Genomic DNA, 15,369 nt, shown 5'->3' on the forward strand with positions numbered 1-15,369 from the left:
TTGGTTATGGAATGTTCATGGAGTTCACAACTGCTGTAAGCTGTGAATGAGAATCTTGAGGATATACAGTGGTGCCCCGCAAGACGAATGCCTCGCAAGACGAAAAACTCGCTAGACGAAAGGGTTTTGCGTTTTTTGAGTCGTTCTGCAAGACGAATTTCCCTATGGGCTTGCTTCACAAGACGAAACATCTTGCGAGTTCTTGCGAGTTTGTTTCCTTTTTCTTAAAGCCGCTAAGCCGTTAATAGCCGTTAATAGCTACTAAGCCGCTAATAGCCGTGTTTCGCAAGACGAAAAAACCACAAGACGAAGAGACTCGCGGAACGGATTAATTTCATCTTGCGAGGCACCACTGTATATGTCTATATGTGGTTCGTTTCCTTGTTGGACTCTGTCAATGAGCATTTGTGGGGAATATTGGTCTATCTGTCCTGTTGACAGAGACTTACATTGAAACACATTGGCAGTGGTGATGTTAGCTAGACATTGCTAGCTGTAAACAAGTTGCTCTGGTGATACCGTTTGCTCATTATGAGGCTTGAAAGGGATTCTCTCCCCACCCCCCACCCCATATCCAAAACTGGCTCAAAAAGCCACTGATTTATTTATTTATTTCACATTCATTGAGGTATGGGGCCGCTTTGCAAGCTTAATCCTGGTTTTCCTCTCATATAATGAATAAGTAATCTGTGTTTGGCCTTGTGTATTGATTTTTGTCAATTATGTAACTAATAGCTGTTTTTATTTTAATAATGCAGATCTTTCAGTGCTTCATTCTGAAATCAAACCTTTTCACATTGGCTTACTCTCCTGTTCCAAACTACTTGTCTTTTATTCCCTCTTTGTTCTGTCCCCAGCCACTGAAGCTTCAAATTATTTTATTCTGCAACCTCTTATTTTTCTTTTTCCTCTTTCAGAACTCATTGTCAGTACCCCAGTCTCACTTTAAAACTAAAGCATATCTTATCCACATGATGGGTAAAATATTTCTGCTAGTTTTTTGTTAGATTTCTCCAGTTGTAGTTCACAGGGCTAGGCTTTGGCAGTACATATAAAGAGGAGAGGCGTTTTATCTTAAGAATGGTTGATTTTACTGTACGGGGTGCAAGAGGATGAAGGAAGTGCTACAAAACTGGTTTCAACACAATACCAGTTAATTGGAAATGGGTACATTCTTTCTGAGTTGTTGGGTCATTTGTAAAATGTCAGCAAGATGACAATGATAATAAGAATCTCTATTTGCCTCATAATATATATATATATATATATATATATATATATATATATATATATATATTTGTGAATAGCAAATGCGTATGAAATAACCTAATGTCTTCATATCCTCTTGTTTAATGAGATATGCCATGATTTCCCTTATTCTTTGAAGACTGTGGCCATTTCTTTTCCAAATACAGCAAAACCAAATCATTAAGTTTTCCTGTTTTTAAATATACAGTGCTTGGGGTGGCAAACTGCAGTCACATTATTATCCTGCAGATATTAATAAGACAAAGTTGTAAATAATACAATACAGGAGAAAGAGAGACTTATTAGCATATCATTAAACCACTTTAGTCCCCAGAGCAAAACCCATTTTTTATCACTTACTAGAAGTATCTTGCCTTATAATTATACATATATGAAATTGACAAAGGCACAAAATTTGACTGGGATGCTGGGTAGCTTGTTCATTTTGCCATAAAAAGACATAGTCAGAATATTTAAATTGCTGCTATTCTTATTAATATCAGCACGGTCATATACGTGTCTACTCAGAAGCAAGTTCCATTGAATTCAGAGGGAATTGCTACTAGGTAAGCAAGTATAGGATTGCAGCTTGAGACATTTAGGGTACTGTTATTGCTCATAAGTATTTGAGCACTGTTTTCAGTTAATAATTCTGGGAGGAAATGTAATTACCTTAGTATTGTTACATGTAATAATATCTGTGATTTCTTATGTAGTTTAATTATAGAATGTTATATTATAAACCCCCTTGATGACTCTGAAGAGTCTTATAGTGCCCATAATTTCCCACCACCTCACTGGACAGTGGAATGTTGATGAATGAAATAACCAGTACTCCTAAATCAATACATTTAAGAAAGAAACTTCACTTACTAGGCCATTTAGCTTTAAATTGTTTGATAACTTGCTTAAAATAAAAAGCAAAATGGTCTTGCATATGTTTTCTTCTCAAGTATTTAATGAAATGCATCTTCATACTATAGGAGGTGCTTCAGAGTTACTGTACTTCTCTATGGTTTCACCCCTGTTGTTGCAGATCGTGTCCTTCCTAAAAGTGGGCACGTGTTGCAGTGAGACCTGGAGACCGACCTCCTGTGTTGTGGGTGGGTAAGATTGGATAGCTACAACACCCGATTGGTAGGTCCATTGATGTTGGGTTTAATCTGGCCAATGGGTCCAAACGGATCAAGGGACCTATATATACCCATGCACATGACCCAGAGCTTCCTCTTTCGGCTCGTGCATTCGGAACACCTGCCCACCTCTCCCTACTTTTAGGGCATTTTTTGCAATTGACCTTGCTATGCCGTCATGTGTCGTCTGTCGTTGGGACAGGGGCACGGCAGGAATTTTCCCCACTTGGCTGATTGGCTGGTGCCATTTGGCTTTTACCTGCCGCATAGCAAATCGTCACAACTTGTAAGTTGCGGATAGGCACTGGTTCAGGTGATAGGGATGGGAGAATGGTCTCGCCATCCCTATGTGAAGGGTATTGCATTAAAGGAATCCAGGGACTCAACTTGGTTTGGTCAACCCCCGAGAGGGGATTGTGCCTGTGCCTGAGTCCAGGGGAGCATCTAGAGGGTGAACATAGTCTGTTCCTGGCTTTTTGCCTACCCAGGAGTTCATCCTTGGCTGACCTATGCTGGTGCCCTGGGTCAGCGCTGCCTGCAAGGGTGCAGGGAGCTAGTCGAACCAGAGCCTATGCAACCACTCACTTCGCATAATCAATAAAGTTGTGGCCTAAATTCTGCCAAAAAACAAAACTAAAATTTGAGTCAAATGTGTTTTTATTTAGGGGGGAGGTATCTGGGTCTGAACACGCAATAACATTGAAAGGCCTGGTACTATGCGGTAGGACCAATGTCTTTTCCATTGTATCATCATATTGAACCATAGGCGATGGTTCAATGGGGCTGCATGACTGGTCCTTCTGACATGGTGCCAAGCCTTTAAATACTTTAAATACTTAAATACTCTATGATTCTATGATTCTACTTGGACTGCCGAATGAAGCAGCTCTAGCATATATGAAGGATACCTGATTTGGTGTTATAATGCAATATCCTGCTGGCTTAGGAGTTCTAGGAAAGTGATTTTAAAATATGAAATAAGGACTTCCCTTTTCACCTGTGATTCAGGCTTAAGTTATAATTAAGTGTAAAGTGTCGATAAAGGCAAGTATGCTAGTATATAGGCTCACGTATTAAAATATTAACCTATTAGAATTAGGATGCACTGGGTTTGGTTTTTCTAAGATTCCCCATTAATTCTTCAAAATGAGTCACAATTAGAAGTTTTATTGATTGCTAAGAGGGTCCAAATGAGTGGACCCTGAAAGATGAAACTAAATTAAAGGCATCTGTCCAAATTAAAATAGAAGCATGCATGAAGAATATACTAAATGAACATGTATGCTCCTGTAATAATACTTTTATTATCTTCAGCTTGCAGGCCAGACTTTTAATTATGACCTCTTTTTATATATCAAGGAAAACCATGTATTTGGGATTAAAAACCTATTTCTTTAACTAGTCAGGTTAAAGGCTGTGGCTTGATACATTCCAGGCTGCAACTTTTATAAAAACCAGAGAACACTTCTAATAACACTTTTCTAATTTAATGGTTCAGTGCACAGTCAGTAAAGATTTAAATAATTCAGAAAGAAAGCCTATTTTCTTCCTTTATTGGAAGTTTGAGTCAGGCAAATTCTTTGACATTTAATAGGTTTTAACCCTTTTAATAACTTCTTATAATGAAATTTATTGGAGGTTGTTTTAAATAAAGGGTTATTATATTAGAGTGAATAGCAGTCAGTGTGTTTTTTATGATTAGTTTTGAGACCTTGGCCCTGTGTGACTCAAAAGGTTATTAACACATCAAGTAGAAGAGAATGTTAATATTCACAAAATTAAGTGTGTACCAAGAAATGTTACGCTAGTACATTTGTGTCATTACATGATCATGCTCTAAAAACCTGCTGTTAACATTTGAGTATTTAATTGTTTTAAAGAAGCTTACGGTCACTTACAAGAGCTGATATGGTGAAAGACAAGATGGCTTCCTTCAAGAGAGCATTACCCAATGTTAATAGTAGAAACCAATAATTGAATGTTATTTTTTCTTGGTTTTTTTATTACTGAGAAATTTATTTTAAGCCTTATAATTTCAGTTACTTAAGAATAAGATTAGTTTCTCATCAAATTATATTTTGATTCTACCCTGAAGCAGATGAGGTTATTTAAACTGCATCATGCTATAAACCAGAGATCCAGGCAATGTACATCTTTTGTTACTTAAACTTTATCAGTAAATCACTAACTCCTTTAACAAATCTATGAATATTTCCTGTATTAAGGGTATATTTTGCACCTGTCATGGTCATCTTTAATTATCATATTCAGATCACTTTTTTATTTCATCCTTTTGAATTATTCTATTGCAGTCCATTCAAAATTCAGCTACAGATTTCAATCATTACTGCTGTGACTAAAATGCACAGGCAGGTTTGTGAGGCCTTCAAAAAAGTGTTTTCCTCGATACAAGAGGACTGTTGATCTGGAAAAATATTTCAAGCCTTGGGTGAAAACATGACATTCTTAGAGCAGTGGAAGTTCCTTTGTTGCATTTGGCCCATATGACCTCTTTGTCAAGGTCTGGGTGGGAGGTAGGGATGCCTGTTTTAAGAAGCTTGCTGTGCTCAGTGCTGCACAGTGAGATTCCCTGTTGTTATTACTGAAAACTGTCCTACCACATCCTGCCACTAGCCATCCATGCAACTTTTAAAAGTTAATAAGGAGTGAACAAATGGATTTTTAAAGGAATGCTTATGTAGCACTTAAAAACTTTAAAGGATGGATAGCTCACCTGGAGAATACAGAAGGGCAAAACTAATCACAGGCATGTCTTTTATTTCAGCTGCGAAACTGGACTAACATGGCAGCTGAAGAATTTGCTGTGAGCTCTGTTTTTATATTACATCTGTCTTTTCCCTTGGCTTTGGGGTTAATTTCCATCTTGCTTCAGCTAGCATGTATAGCGGGGTGGGCGACCTGTGGCCCTTAGCCTTATTTTATGTGGTCCTTGACCGAATTCAGAAGCCCTCTGCAAGTGGTCAGCTCAGACCTCGTGACAAGAGCCATCTGTTCCTCTCTGGCAGCTGCTGGGTAAAGAAGAAAAGTGAGAAAGAAGGTGTTGAAAAAGTGTCCATTTTTAGTTCTAGCCTCACCAACAGCAGTTTTGGTCCCACACACAATTGATGTGAGGTTCCTGACAAATTGCCCCAAACATTACCCACCTCTAACTTGGATGCCTTGTGGAAATGGAAAGGTACCTGAATTCACACAAGATGTACTCCCAAATTTCCACCAATTTACTCCTTCCATTGAAGCTCAACACTCCATCTCACTTTGTTCAAGAATGTCTCCCAACAATTGGCAGTGGCATTTGAGCATTTGCAGAGACGTGCAGTAAGGAAGAAGGGGTGGGAAAGCCATTTTCTTTGGAATCAAGGTATTATGATTCATGTAAGCATTATTACTGTGATCTAAATCAAAAGAACAACTTTGGTTGTTCTGTGCTCTAATAACTAATACCATTAAAGCCATAGTTATTTACAATTCATACTTACCTGATCCTTGTTTAGTTCTATGCTTTCTTCTTGATTCAGTCAGTTTGTGCAATGGGAACAATTGGTCGGGCAAAGGCCCAGTGGTAGATCATGCACTTTGCATGCAAACGATCTCTGGAATCTTCAGGTAGAACTGGGAAACCTTGGAGAGCTGCTGCCAGTCAATGAAGACTATACTGAATTAGGTTGACCATTGACCCAACTCAGTATAAGCCATTTTCACATATTTCTGTAAATTAAGAACAGCTAACTGCAGCCCCAAACAAATACTGCCATAGAGATTTGCTGCCACTATTTCTTTCCATATTTGATCACTTATCAGCATTACTAGGTTGAACCTATTAACAAACTGCCTCACTCGCTGCCCCAATAGCTGTCTTACACATTTCTTACACAATGTGGTCTTCTTCTTCCTCTACATGCAAGCTCCTTTTTCCTTCTAGTTCACTATGGTGCTATGTTTCAACTGGACAGATACCAGCCGTGGGTAGTTTTCTAACTAGGTGCTAGTGGTGGGTAGGGCAATAAGCAAAAGTGGCTGAATACTGCTAATTTTACCTTTGTACAGTAGGCTTCTTTCTACCTGCACACACACTGCCCTTCATCCAGGAAAAGAAGAAGCATTATCAGTGTTCACTGACACATTCCAGCCAGACAGAAATGCCACGTAAGAATGCAAGGCAGGGCCCACGGGGAGAATGGCCTGAGAGAAGGAGTTGTGGCTGGAGAGGTGGCCAGATAGAGATGCCTGGGGCCTGAAGTTCCACACAAACACATTCTCTACCTGTACTGTTTTGTAATTGCAGGAAACAGGATGTGGTGGTGTTAATGTGTGGATTACAATTTCAGCTATCTATTTTAACAAAACTCAGCTCTAACTTTGCCTCATTTCAAAAAAAAATTTTTTAAATGCTATGATAATGTGCCACTGCAATGTATCCAAAAGGCCCTGTAGATAAGTGCTGGGAGGGTGGGAATACTCTGTTGAGTAATTGTACAGTATAAGCGCTAGTCACACTTTAACTCCTGCAATGCATTTCAGTAGCCTTGAGGAAAACTGTTTCCAGCGTTCAGGGTCAAACGATAACAGGCCGGGCTAAATGGAAGGGCTTCAGAGATGCCTCACTTCTCCTTGTTCTTGCTGCATCTGGCACACTTCCAGGCCTTTCCTGCTAACACCACAGAAAGCAGCAGCTGGTGACTAACATTAGCAAATAAGGCCTCAGGGCTGCCCATATTCGAGTTCTTCATTCACCAACTGCTATTCAGCAAAACAGCTGGATCAGAAGCGATACAGCCAAGAAGTAGTTAGAGTTTTATGTGTACAACTGTTCAGATATAGATTGTCTGCTAGAGGCAGAGATAATGATAGCTTTCAAGGCTAATATGTTTGACTAGGATGGAGCTGGTGTTTGAAAGAAGAGATTAAAGTGCCAGTAACAATCACAAAATGTTTTTCAAGATTCAAATGTAAGCCATTGGTTGACAGTATACATTGATTTCCCCCTCTCCTCTTTCCTTTCCCCCCTCCCCCCTCCCTAAGTATCAATTCTACACATGCCAGAAATTTTATTACACAAATCTGTACAAAGTCTGTTAAAAGTGATAATTCATATTGCAATGTTCCACATTAAAATGTTTGGGTGAAAAATAAAACTACAGTGCATGTTCTGGGACTTCTAGATACAGCTGGCATGAATGTGTTGCAATCCATGTGCATGCCAAAAAAAATAAAATAAAGCAGATCAAAACCTAATCTCCATAGCATTTCATAACCTATAGTCAAGTCTTGATGGAAATATTACAATATTATAATGAATATCCTACCTGTCGTCAATAGTTATATGATGATCTCTAAGGGTTCTATGAGATGCAAGCATGTCTGTGTCCAACCTAGTTCAGACATAGTTGGAAGAAATGTTTCCTGCTTGGATGCTGAACCACAGTGAACCTCAGGCTCCCCATTTCTCCCTCTTTATTCCGTCTTCCTTCCCTCCTTCTTTCTTTCAGATGACATTTAATGCTTTTGATTTTAAACTATCCACATTTCCTCATGATGTTCAAACTTGGGGAACTGTGATTTGCTAAAATTATGAGCTAAGATCAAGCCAAGGTAAAATCATGGTTATAGACCCTGGCTTGTTCTCAATTCAAGTTTTAAACAAAGCTCACTTTCCCAAACTCAGACATCATAGGGAACTGTAGTTAGCCTCTGGTGCATGAATAAGCAGAGGGAAGTAAACAAGCCCAAAGCTCTCCATGCTCATTCTCATGCAGGAAACGTGGCTCCTTCACAGCTAAACTGGGCCTCTGTTTTCATAACCAAATGTGTAAACTTCCTGGAATTTAAATGTTATGATAAAATATAAATCTGAGAGAAAATTTAATTATTTGCAATAATTAGTTTATGATTAGACTGACATTACTACTTTCTGCTATATATGTTGGGCAGACTTCCAGACTGTGCCTCTTCATTAAATATCTAGAGCTGTTCTGTATTGTGCAACACTTGAAAATAAATACATTTACAATTTCCAGTCTTCTATCCTCATATAGTCAAATACAGAAGCACTTCTATCATCACTTACATCACCAATTTGTTTACTTGGATCTCCTAGAACTTCTAGGGTTGTGTCCAATGCTGTGCCAGCAGAGTTTCACTGGTACAACAGGACTTGTTTCCTTTCTTCCCCTGCGTGCCCACAGAATATGCTCTGGAGGTGACAGGAGAGGAGGGCCTGCTGCGTGCTCAGAAGTCAGTTGTGCCAGCGAATTACAGTAGGACATTGTGGGATATCCATGGACAAGTATATTTGTCTTCTGGAGAAGTAAAGCACTTCATTGTCCATTGATTACTCCTCATCTCAGCAAATTTGGATTCATTGCTTGAATTAAAAAAACAAATTCAGAAGTCCATTAAGGTTAAAAGCAGTGACCCAAATAACGCAATGGATTAATTTGTTGGGTTCAGAACTTTAAAGCTCTTTGCATTCATTTATGATTAGTCAGTTCAATGATAGCATTTTTGAAATCAGAATAGTTCCTCAGGCAGTTTGGGGTATATTAGAACTACAATACCATCTACTGAAGAATTTTGCAGGCCTCATATTTAAACCCCATTGATTTAGGAAAAGTTAAGATTTAAATCTAATTATACAATTGCAGCTCATAATTTTTCTGTGCTTGGAGTGTTTTTCAAGGCATGATACATGAAGGGATATTCTTCACTGAAGTCATTAGAATTTCCTTAAGCACTGAGCTATTAAACACTGTTGTTCTTAAATGCTGCAGTGCTGTTTTAAAGGTTAAGCAAAATATTTTCAAACTCCTAATGAGACAGAATACTTTCAATAGTGGTATAATAATAATACACTCTCACTTTACAAATTCTCCTTTTTCTTTTAGATGCAAGAATTACGGAATACAGAAGGAGCTCAGTATAGTTCCCACCCCCAGATAGCAGCCATGAGACCAAGGGTTCAACCCGGAGATATGAGGCAGCCTGGAATGCTGCAACATGGTCAGCTGACAACCATTAACCAATCACAACTAAGTGCTCAGCTTGGTTTGAACATGGGTGGAAACAATGTTCCACATAACTCCCCATCTCCTCCTGGAAGCAAGTCTGCAACTCCTTCACCATCCAGTTCAGTTCATGAAGATGAAGGAGATGATACTTCAAAGGTATGACTAGCAACATACTTTTGTTTTTCAAGGTTTGCAACCAGCAGAACATCACAGTGTAAGCGGTTCTATAGTAAATATTTCATTCAGTTGTATGATATTGTTTAGAAATTATTTCCATCAAAACAGCATATTTCTGAAATGCGCTAACAAGAAAGATGAGGTTCAAGTCGGGAGTAAGAAGTATGGCAGGAGAGCTGTTCAGCAAGAAAGAATTCTAGATTTTTCTTACAATGTGTTTGTTTTAATGAATGAGAGCATGGGGACATGTTGACAGAAGCAGAAGAGGACAGGAGAATAGCACAGAAAGGGAATGTGAATTCATGCAAACAATATGTAATGATGGCCACCAGCTCAGGGGCAAATGAAGGCATCGTGACACTTGGGGTGGGGCGACACTACGTAGGGCACATGTGCAGCGTTGCTATGTGCTGGGATCCTCTGCTCGCGGCTGCAGCCGCTAACTGAGAATTCTCTACATGCGGCTGTAGTGGCGACAGAGGGATCCCACCGCCGTCCGTACAGCGCTGGAGCGGCGCCGCCAGCAAACCGGTATGTACAGCCCATGCGCTGCGTCGTTACGTACAACACCGCACATGCACTATACATAGTGGTTTGCCACTGGCACCGGGATCCTCTGCTCGCAGCTCTAGCTGCAAACGGAGGATCGCCCACATGCAGTTGTGGCGGCGTGAGGAGCTTCCTGTAGCCAATCAGAAGCCGCACTTTGGTTTTCAAATGTTTTGAAAGTCAAACGGACTTCCAGAACGGATTCCATTCAACTTCCAAGGTATGACTGTAGTACTATTATTACCTGATTAGCTTAAGTTGTTAAACCACAACTCAAACAACAAAATAGTATTTTTACGGAAAAATTAAATTTCACAGAGAGAGAGAGAGAGAGACTCAAATGTTGATAATTATGGAAAGCTGGATACAAGCCCACTTTTGTCCAAATTTCCCTTTTTGGGGATTTTCCCTAGAAGCACAGTCCTTAGAAGAAAGTATTCTGCTGCATTCATTTTTGTTAGTGATGAATGAAGCTTTAGGACTTAGCAATAACTAGAATTTTGCAGTTGCCACTTCTCTGTACCTTTGAGATTATTTAATGTAACTTTTCCCATTTTCTTCACATTTATTTTGACCACTTAAATGTTCTGAATGAGTACTGTCTTCCAGTTAAATGTAACAATTCATCCTATTGGTTCATTAAACATGTATATTTCTGGTGCAGTGGTACCTCGGGTTACAGACGCCTCAGGTCACAGACTCCGCTAACACAGAAATAGTACCTCGGGTTAAGAACTTTGCTTCAGGATGAGAACAGAAATCATGCAGTGGCAGCAGCGGGAGGCTCCATTAGCTAAAGTGGTGCTTTAGGTTAAGAACAGTTTCAGGTTAAGAACGGACCTCCAGAACGAATTAAGTTCTTAACCCGAGGTACCACTGTATTGCTATTTATAATTGTGACACATTAGATGCTTTGTATGATCACAAATCCGTATTCCTAACTAGACAGATGACTGTGTGTTGCATGGTTGTTTGAATTTCACTTATGAAAGGATTTCATGGAATTTAGAGAACAGAGAGTAATGAGAGGACTGTAAACAGCAAATGTTAACTAACTGAAACATGATCACTAAAGTACTACTGCAGCCTATTCTGTTTATGTAGCAGAAGCTTTACCATTTTTACTTTATATGGTAAGTTATAAGTAGAATTTTATGTTGTTTGTTCAGTCTATTATGCAGATGGTACTTGATTAAAATCTATTTTAAACTATGGTGATTACTGCGAGATAGTGTGAACGAAACAGCTCTCTTACTGCCATTAAAGGCCTTGGAACTATTGCAGTTTATTTTAAATATGCTTATAGGCGTTCCTTAACTTCTCAGGGGACATTTAGATATCAACAATGTGCCTTATTTGATAGTCTTAAATCCTCTACTATATATCCTTGTGATCTTTTATTTGTGCAACATGGTTAATACACACATTTTTAAAGTGAGAGACTATTGCTTTCTTGTGATAAATAAGTTAAATACATCACTATAATTAAGCAATAAGGCCTGACAGGAGGTGGATTACCATGAGCTAACTACACCTCTAGGGATTTTGAAGCACAAGTCTATGCTTAGCAGAATAAGTATGAGGATTTTTTTTAATTATTTCCCATCTGTCTCTGTTTTGGTGGTTAGCAGAAAAGTCTGTGTAACTGCTAGATGCTTGTAAGCATAAGGTAGAACATCATCCCCATTATTTTCAAGGTTATTAGTTGTGGAATTCTTTTTAATTTCCACGTTATAAAAAGAAAAAAGAAAAGAAAGAAGAGAATTTCCCCAAGGAATATTCACTCTGCAGCGTGGTAGAGAAACAAGTCAAAGCCAATGGATCATTTAAACTCCTTCAGAGATGTTCAATTTGCCAAATAACCGTTTCCATAGTTAACCTTTTGTGAACATTAAAAGTTACTCACAAGGCTAAGCAGTGAGTTATAACTGTACCCAAATATGTAAGATTTTATTTAGATGCTTTTGAAAAAGTTGAATTTCCCCTTAGTGCTCTATTTCTGGCATGATAATGCATTGCCGTGTGAACACGACCACTCCAGCAGGGGAAATGCTTTGGAGTTGTACATGGGAAGATGGAAGCCTGACAATTGTGAAAGCACTCTATTGCTTAGGTATTTAGGGAACAATCCCAACTCGCTTCAGTGGGGCAACAACTACATCACCAATGCTGCTTCCCACAGTCTGCTAGGGGCAGACAGTTTATGGAATCTTCTACCCCAAGGTGTAGTAATGGCCACCAATTTGGATTGACCAAAAGAATTACGACAAATTCATGGAAGATAAAGCTGTCAGTGACAACTAGGTAAGGTGGCTATGTTCTACCTGCACTCTGGATGGCAGCATGCCTCTGAATAGCAGTTGCTGGTGAGCACAAGTGCAGAGAGTGCTGTTGCACTCACGACCTGCTTATGGTGCTTCCTATGGACATCTGTTTGGCCACTGTAAGAACAGGATGTTGGATCAGATGAGCCTTTGGCAACAGGTTTCTTATGTTCTTATGAGTCTAAGGGCTGAAAAAGACCATATGTTTGGGTGCTTGCCCAGGCCAAAACCTTCCAGCAGGTGAAAAGCTGCCACATCAGATAGATTGTTAGGCTTGCATATTTTCCACTACAATGCTGCTATTAGACCAGAAACAGCTATTACATAAGTAATCAATTTGCGGCATAAGATGGAAGATTTAAACAACAAAATTTAAGCTGAATGAGCCTTGCTCTTTTTCCTGAGGTTTCTCCCACTTTTTGGTAATGGTAGGCAAACAGATTTGGTTTAAGAATCCATATTGTGCATGCAGCTTGATTACTTCCATTTCATTCCCCCTCTGATGCAAGCAGGCAAACAAACCAGGAAAGGGGGGGGGGGGCTTAGTCCAAACTCAGGATCATGACTTGTTTCTATCTAGTCATGATCGCCCACCAAAATTAACTCATATTTGTTGACAGTTTGTGGTTATTGGTTTTAGACAGCAACAAACCACAATCCCAGGTTTACATATGATGCCTTCCCCAGTGTGAAGCAAACTGGAAGCAACAAAACTGTGTGCCCCAGCTTCTTAGCTTACAGTTCACAGTGCCTGTGTAATATTGGCCACAGTGACAACCATTTTAAGACTGCAACCATTGCAGACTTTATGGTCTAAGCCAGCTTTTTGCTTGCTTGCTTGCTGGCTTGCTTGCTGGCTTGCTTGCTTTGTCTCTCTTCCCCACTCCCCCTCGACCCCACACATTGCTTTCCTTAATATCCAGTCTGATGAAATGTTTTTGGAAAACTCGAAAGCTTCTCACTAAACCTTTGATATTTGAAGATCTGAAGAAGAATTATATGGAAGATTTTCCCTATTTGTCAGCAACACCATCTTTATACTTGCTCTCTGATTCTTTCTTGGCTTCAGTGGGAGTGGCATTTAGAACATAAATAACATTGTGCTTCTAAATGAATTGTTGGAATTATCTTACCCCAGCACCAGTATCAAAGTTTTAATAAAGCTGTTTTATCTTCTCTTGTCTGGCAACTGAACCTCTAGGGAAAAGCACAATAGACATTTGACCTTGAAAGGCAAAGTGATAAAAAAATGATACCCCTGGCCATACAGTTATGTTGATCAGCAGCCACATAATAGAGATTCTTTTAAGTATCCAACTTCAGATACTGTTACACAAACAAGATTTCAAAAATAGTTTCATGGTTTTCGATACAGATGAATTGCAATCATATACAATGCATGTCCAATCCCATCCCTATTAAATCAGGAGGAAGACACATTGATTCTTATGGTTTTTTTTAAAGCATGCATACAATTGCTGCCAGTACTAAAGAGGGAGGGAAGAAATCTCCATCAGATAAAATGTAACTTTTACTGCACATGGATTGCCCCAGTGGTTGAACTATAAGCCAGTGTATAATGTGTTATGAAACACTTTGCAGTGATGTCATGCCATTAGCAGTAAGACTTGAAAAAGATGAAAAGCTAAGCCAGAACTTAGATGCAGCAGTGAAATGAAAGCAAACTGTAAATGTATAATAAAATTATGAAAATAAGATTACATAACCAAAAATACCTAAAATGCATTTTATAGATGAAATCATGTAAGATGCCAACAATTTGGATTATGAAAAGCACTCTAATTAAAATACAATTTCCAGCAGAACCCCAGATGCATATTGGTTGAGAAATGGGGATTTAGTTTGCTCTACGATCGTGATAGTTTGTATTGTAATATAGTCTTTGCTTTCTTTGCAGATCAATGGGGGAGAAAAAAGACCTGCCTCCGATATGGGAAAGAAGCCCAAAACTCCCAAAAAGAAGAAGAAGAAGGACCCTAATGAGCCACAGAAACCTGTTTCTGCCTATGCATTATTTTTCCGAGATACTCAAGCTGCCATCAAAGGCCAAAACCCAAATGCTACCTTTGGCGAAGTTTCTAAAATTGTCGCTTCCATGTGGGATGGCTTGGGAGAAGAACAAAAACAGGTACAGCAATACACATATACATATATTAAGTTGATTTAACTTTCCATTAGAAATGGGTCTATTGGCTACTGTGTTTCTTTGATTCCAAAGAGAATCAATGTGCCACATCAGAATATGAGCCACAAAAGGAAAACTTGCTAGAGGAAAACTGGATCAGCTGCATTAGCATCCTTGCCTATATCTTGACAGTGTTGTTGTGATTGCACGAGCTCTGGGCCTAGATTCAACTGCTGTTATATTAGGAGACTTTTGGCACAGATATGACCAAACAGCTGCAATTTTGGTGCTCATCTCGGGCACATTCCACCTTAGAAGTTGATTCTGATCTGTTGATCTTTTCAGGACTTGCCTCTTCTAGCCTATCCTTCTTTGCTGGTTTGAAAATTCCCACGGGATCATACCAAAGGAGTGCCTGCACGTTCCTTCCATATGACTGGCCATGCACTTTGCTCTTTTATAGGAGAGCCTGTATTTCCTTTTACTCAGTGCCAGTCATCCATCAAAGGAAGCCCTTCCCAGTAATATCTGATATTCTTCTGGCTCCAGCAGAATATGATTGCTGTAGCACACTGATGTGCAAAGTGTTATTCTGTTTTTAACATATCTATATGTTGTGTGCCTGGGCCCTTGTCGGCAGAAGAGAAGTAATAGGCGCCCATGATACACATGCAGTCCCATTCCAGACAGCGTTTGGAATGGCTATTGTTTGAGAAAATTGCATTTCCCAAATGACAATGTGTTTCTGTTTAAGTGGTAGGAAAGTG

At 39.2% G+C, this 15,369-nt stretch overlaps 1 protein-coding gene across 3 annotated transcripts in view; it reads left to right on the forward strand.

Moving 5' to 3' along the window:
- Positions 1 to 15,369, forward strand: part of TOX (thymocyte selection associated high mobility group box) — a 187,567-nt gene that overhangs the window by 139,299 nt on the left and 32,899 nt on the right. For 2 of the 3 annotated variants that reach the window (XM_081013452.1, XM_081013454.1), the window contains exons 4-6: positions 5,167 to 5,205; positions 9,284 to 9,562; positions 14,375 to 14,605. In XM_081013452.1, the coding sequence (XP_080869578.1) occupies positions 5,167 to 5,205; positions 9,284 to 9,562; positions 14,375 to 14,605 (549 nt within the window). The remainder of the gene's footprint in view (positions 1 to 5,166; positions 5,206 to 9,283; positions 9,563 to 14,374; positions 14,606 to 15,369) is intronic. The other variant, XM_081013453.1, reaches the window with a different exon arrangement.

Source organism: Podarcis pityusensis (assembly GCF_964106645.2).
Source record: "Podarcis pityusensis genome assembly, chromosome: 7".
NCBI lineage: Eukaryota > Metazoa > Chordata > Lepidosauria > Squamata > Lacertidae > Podarcis > Podarcis pityusensis.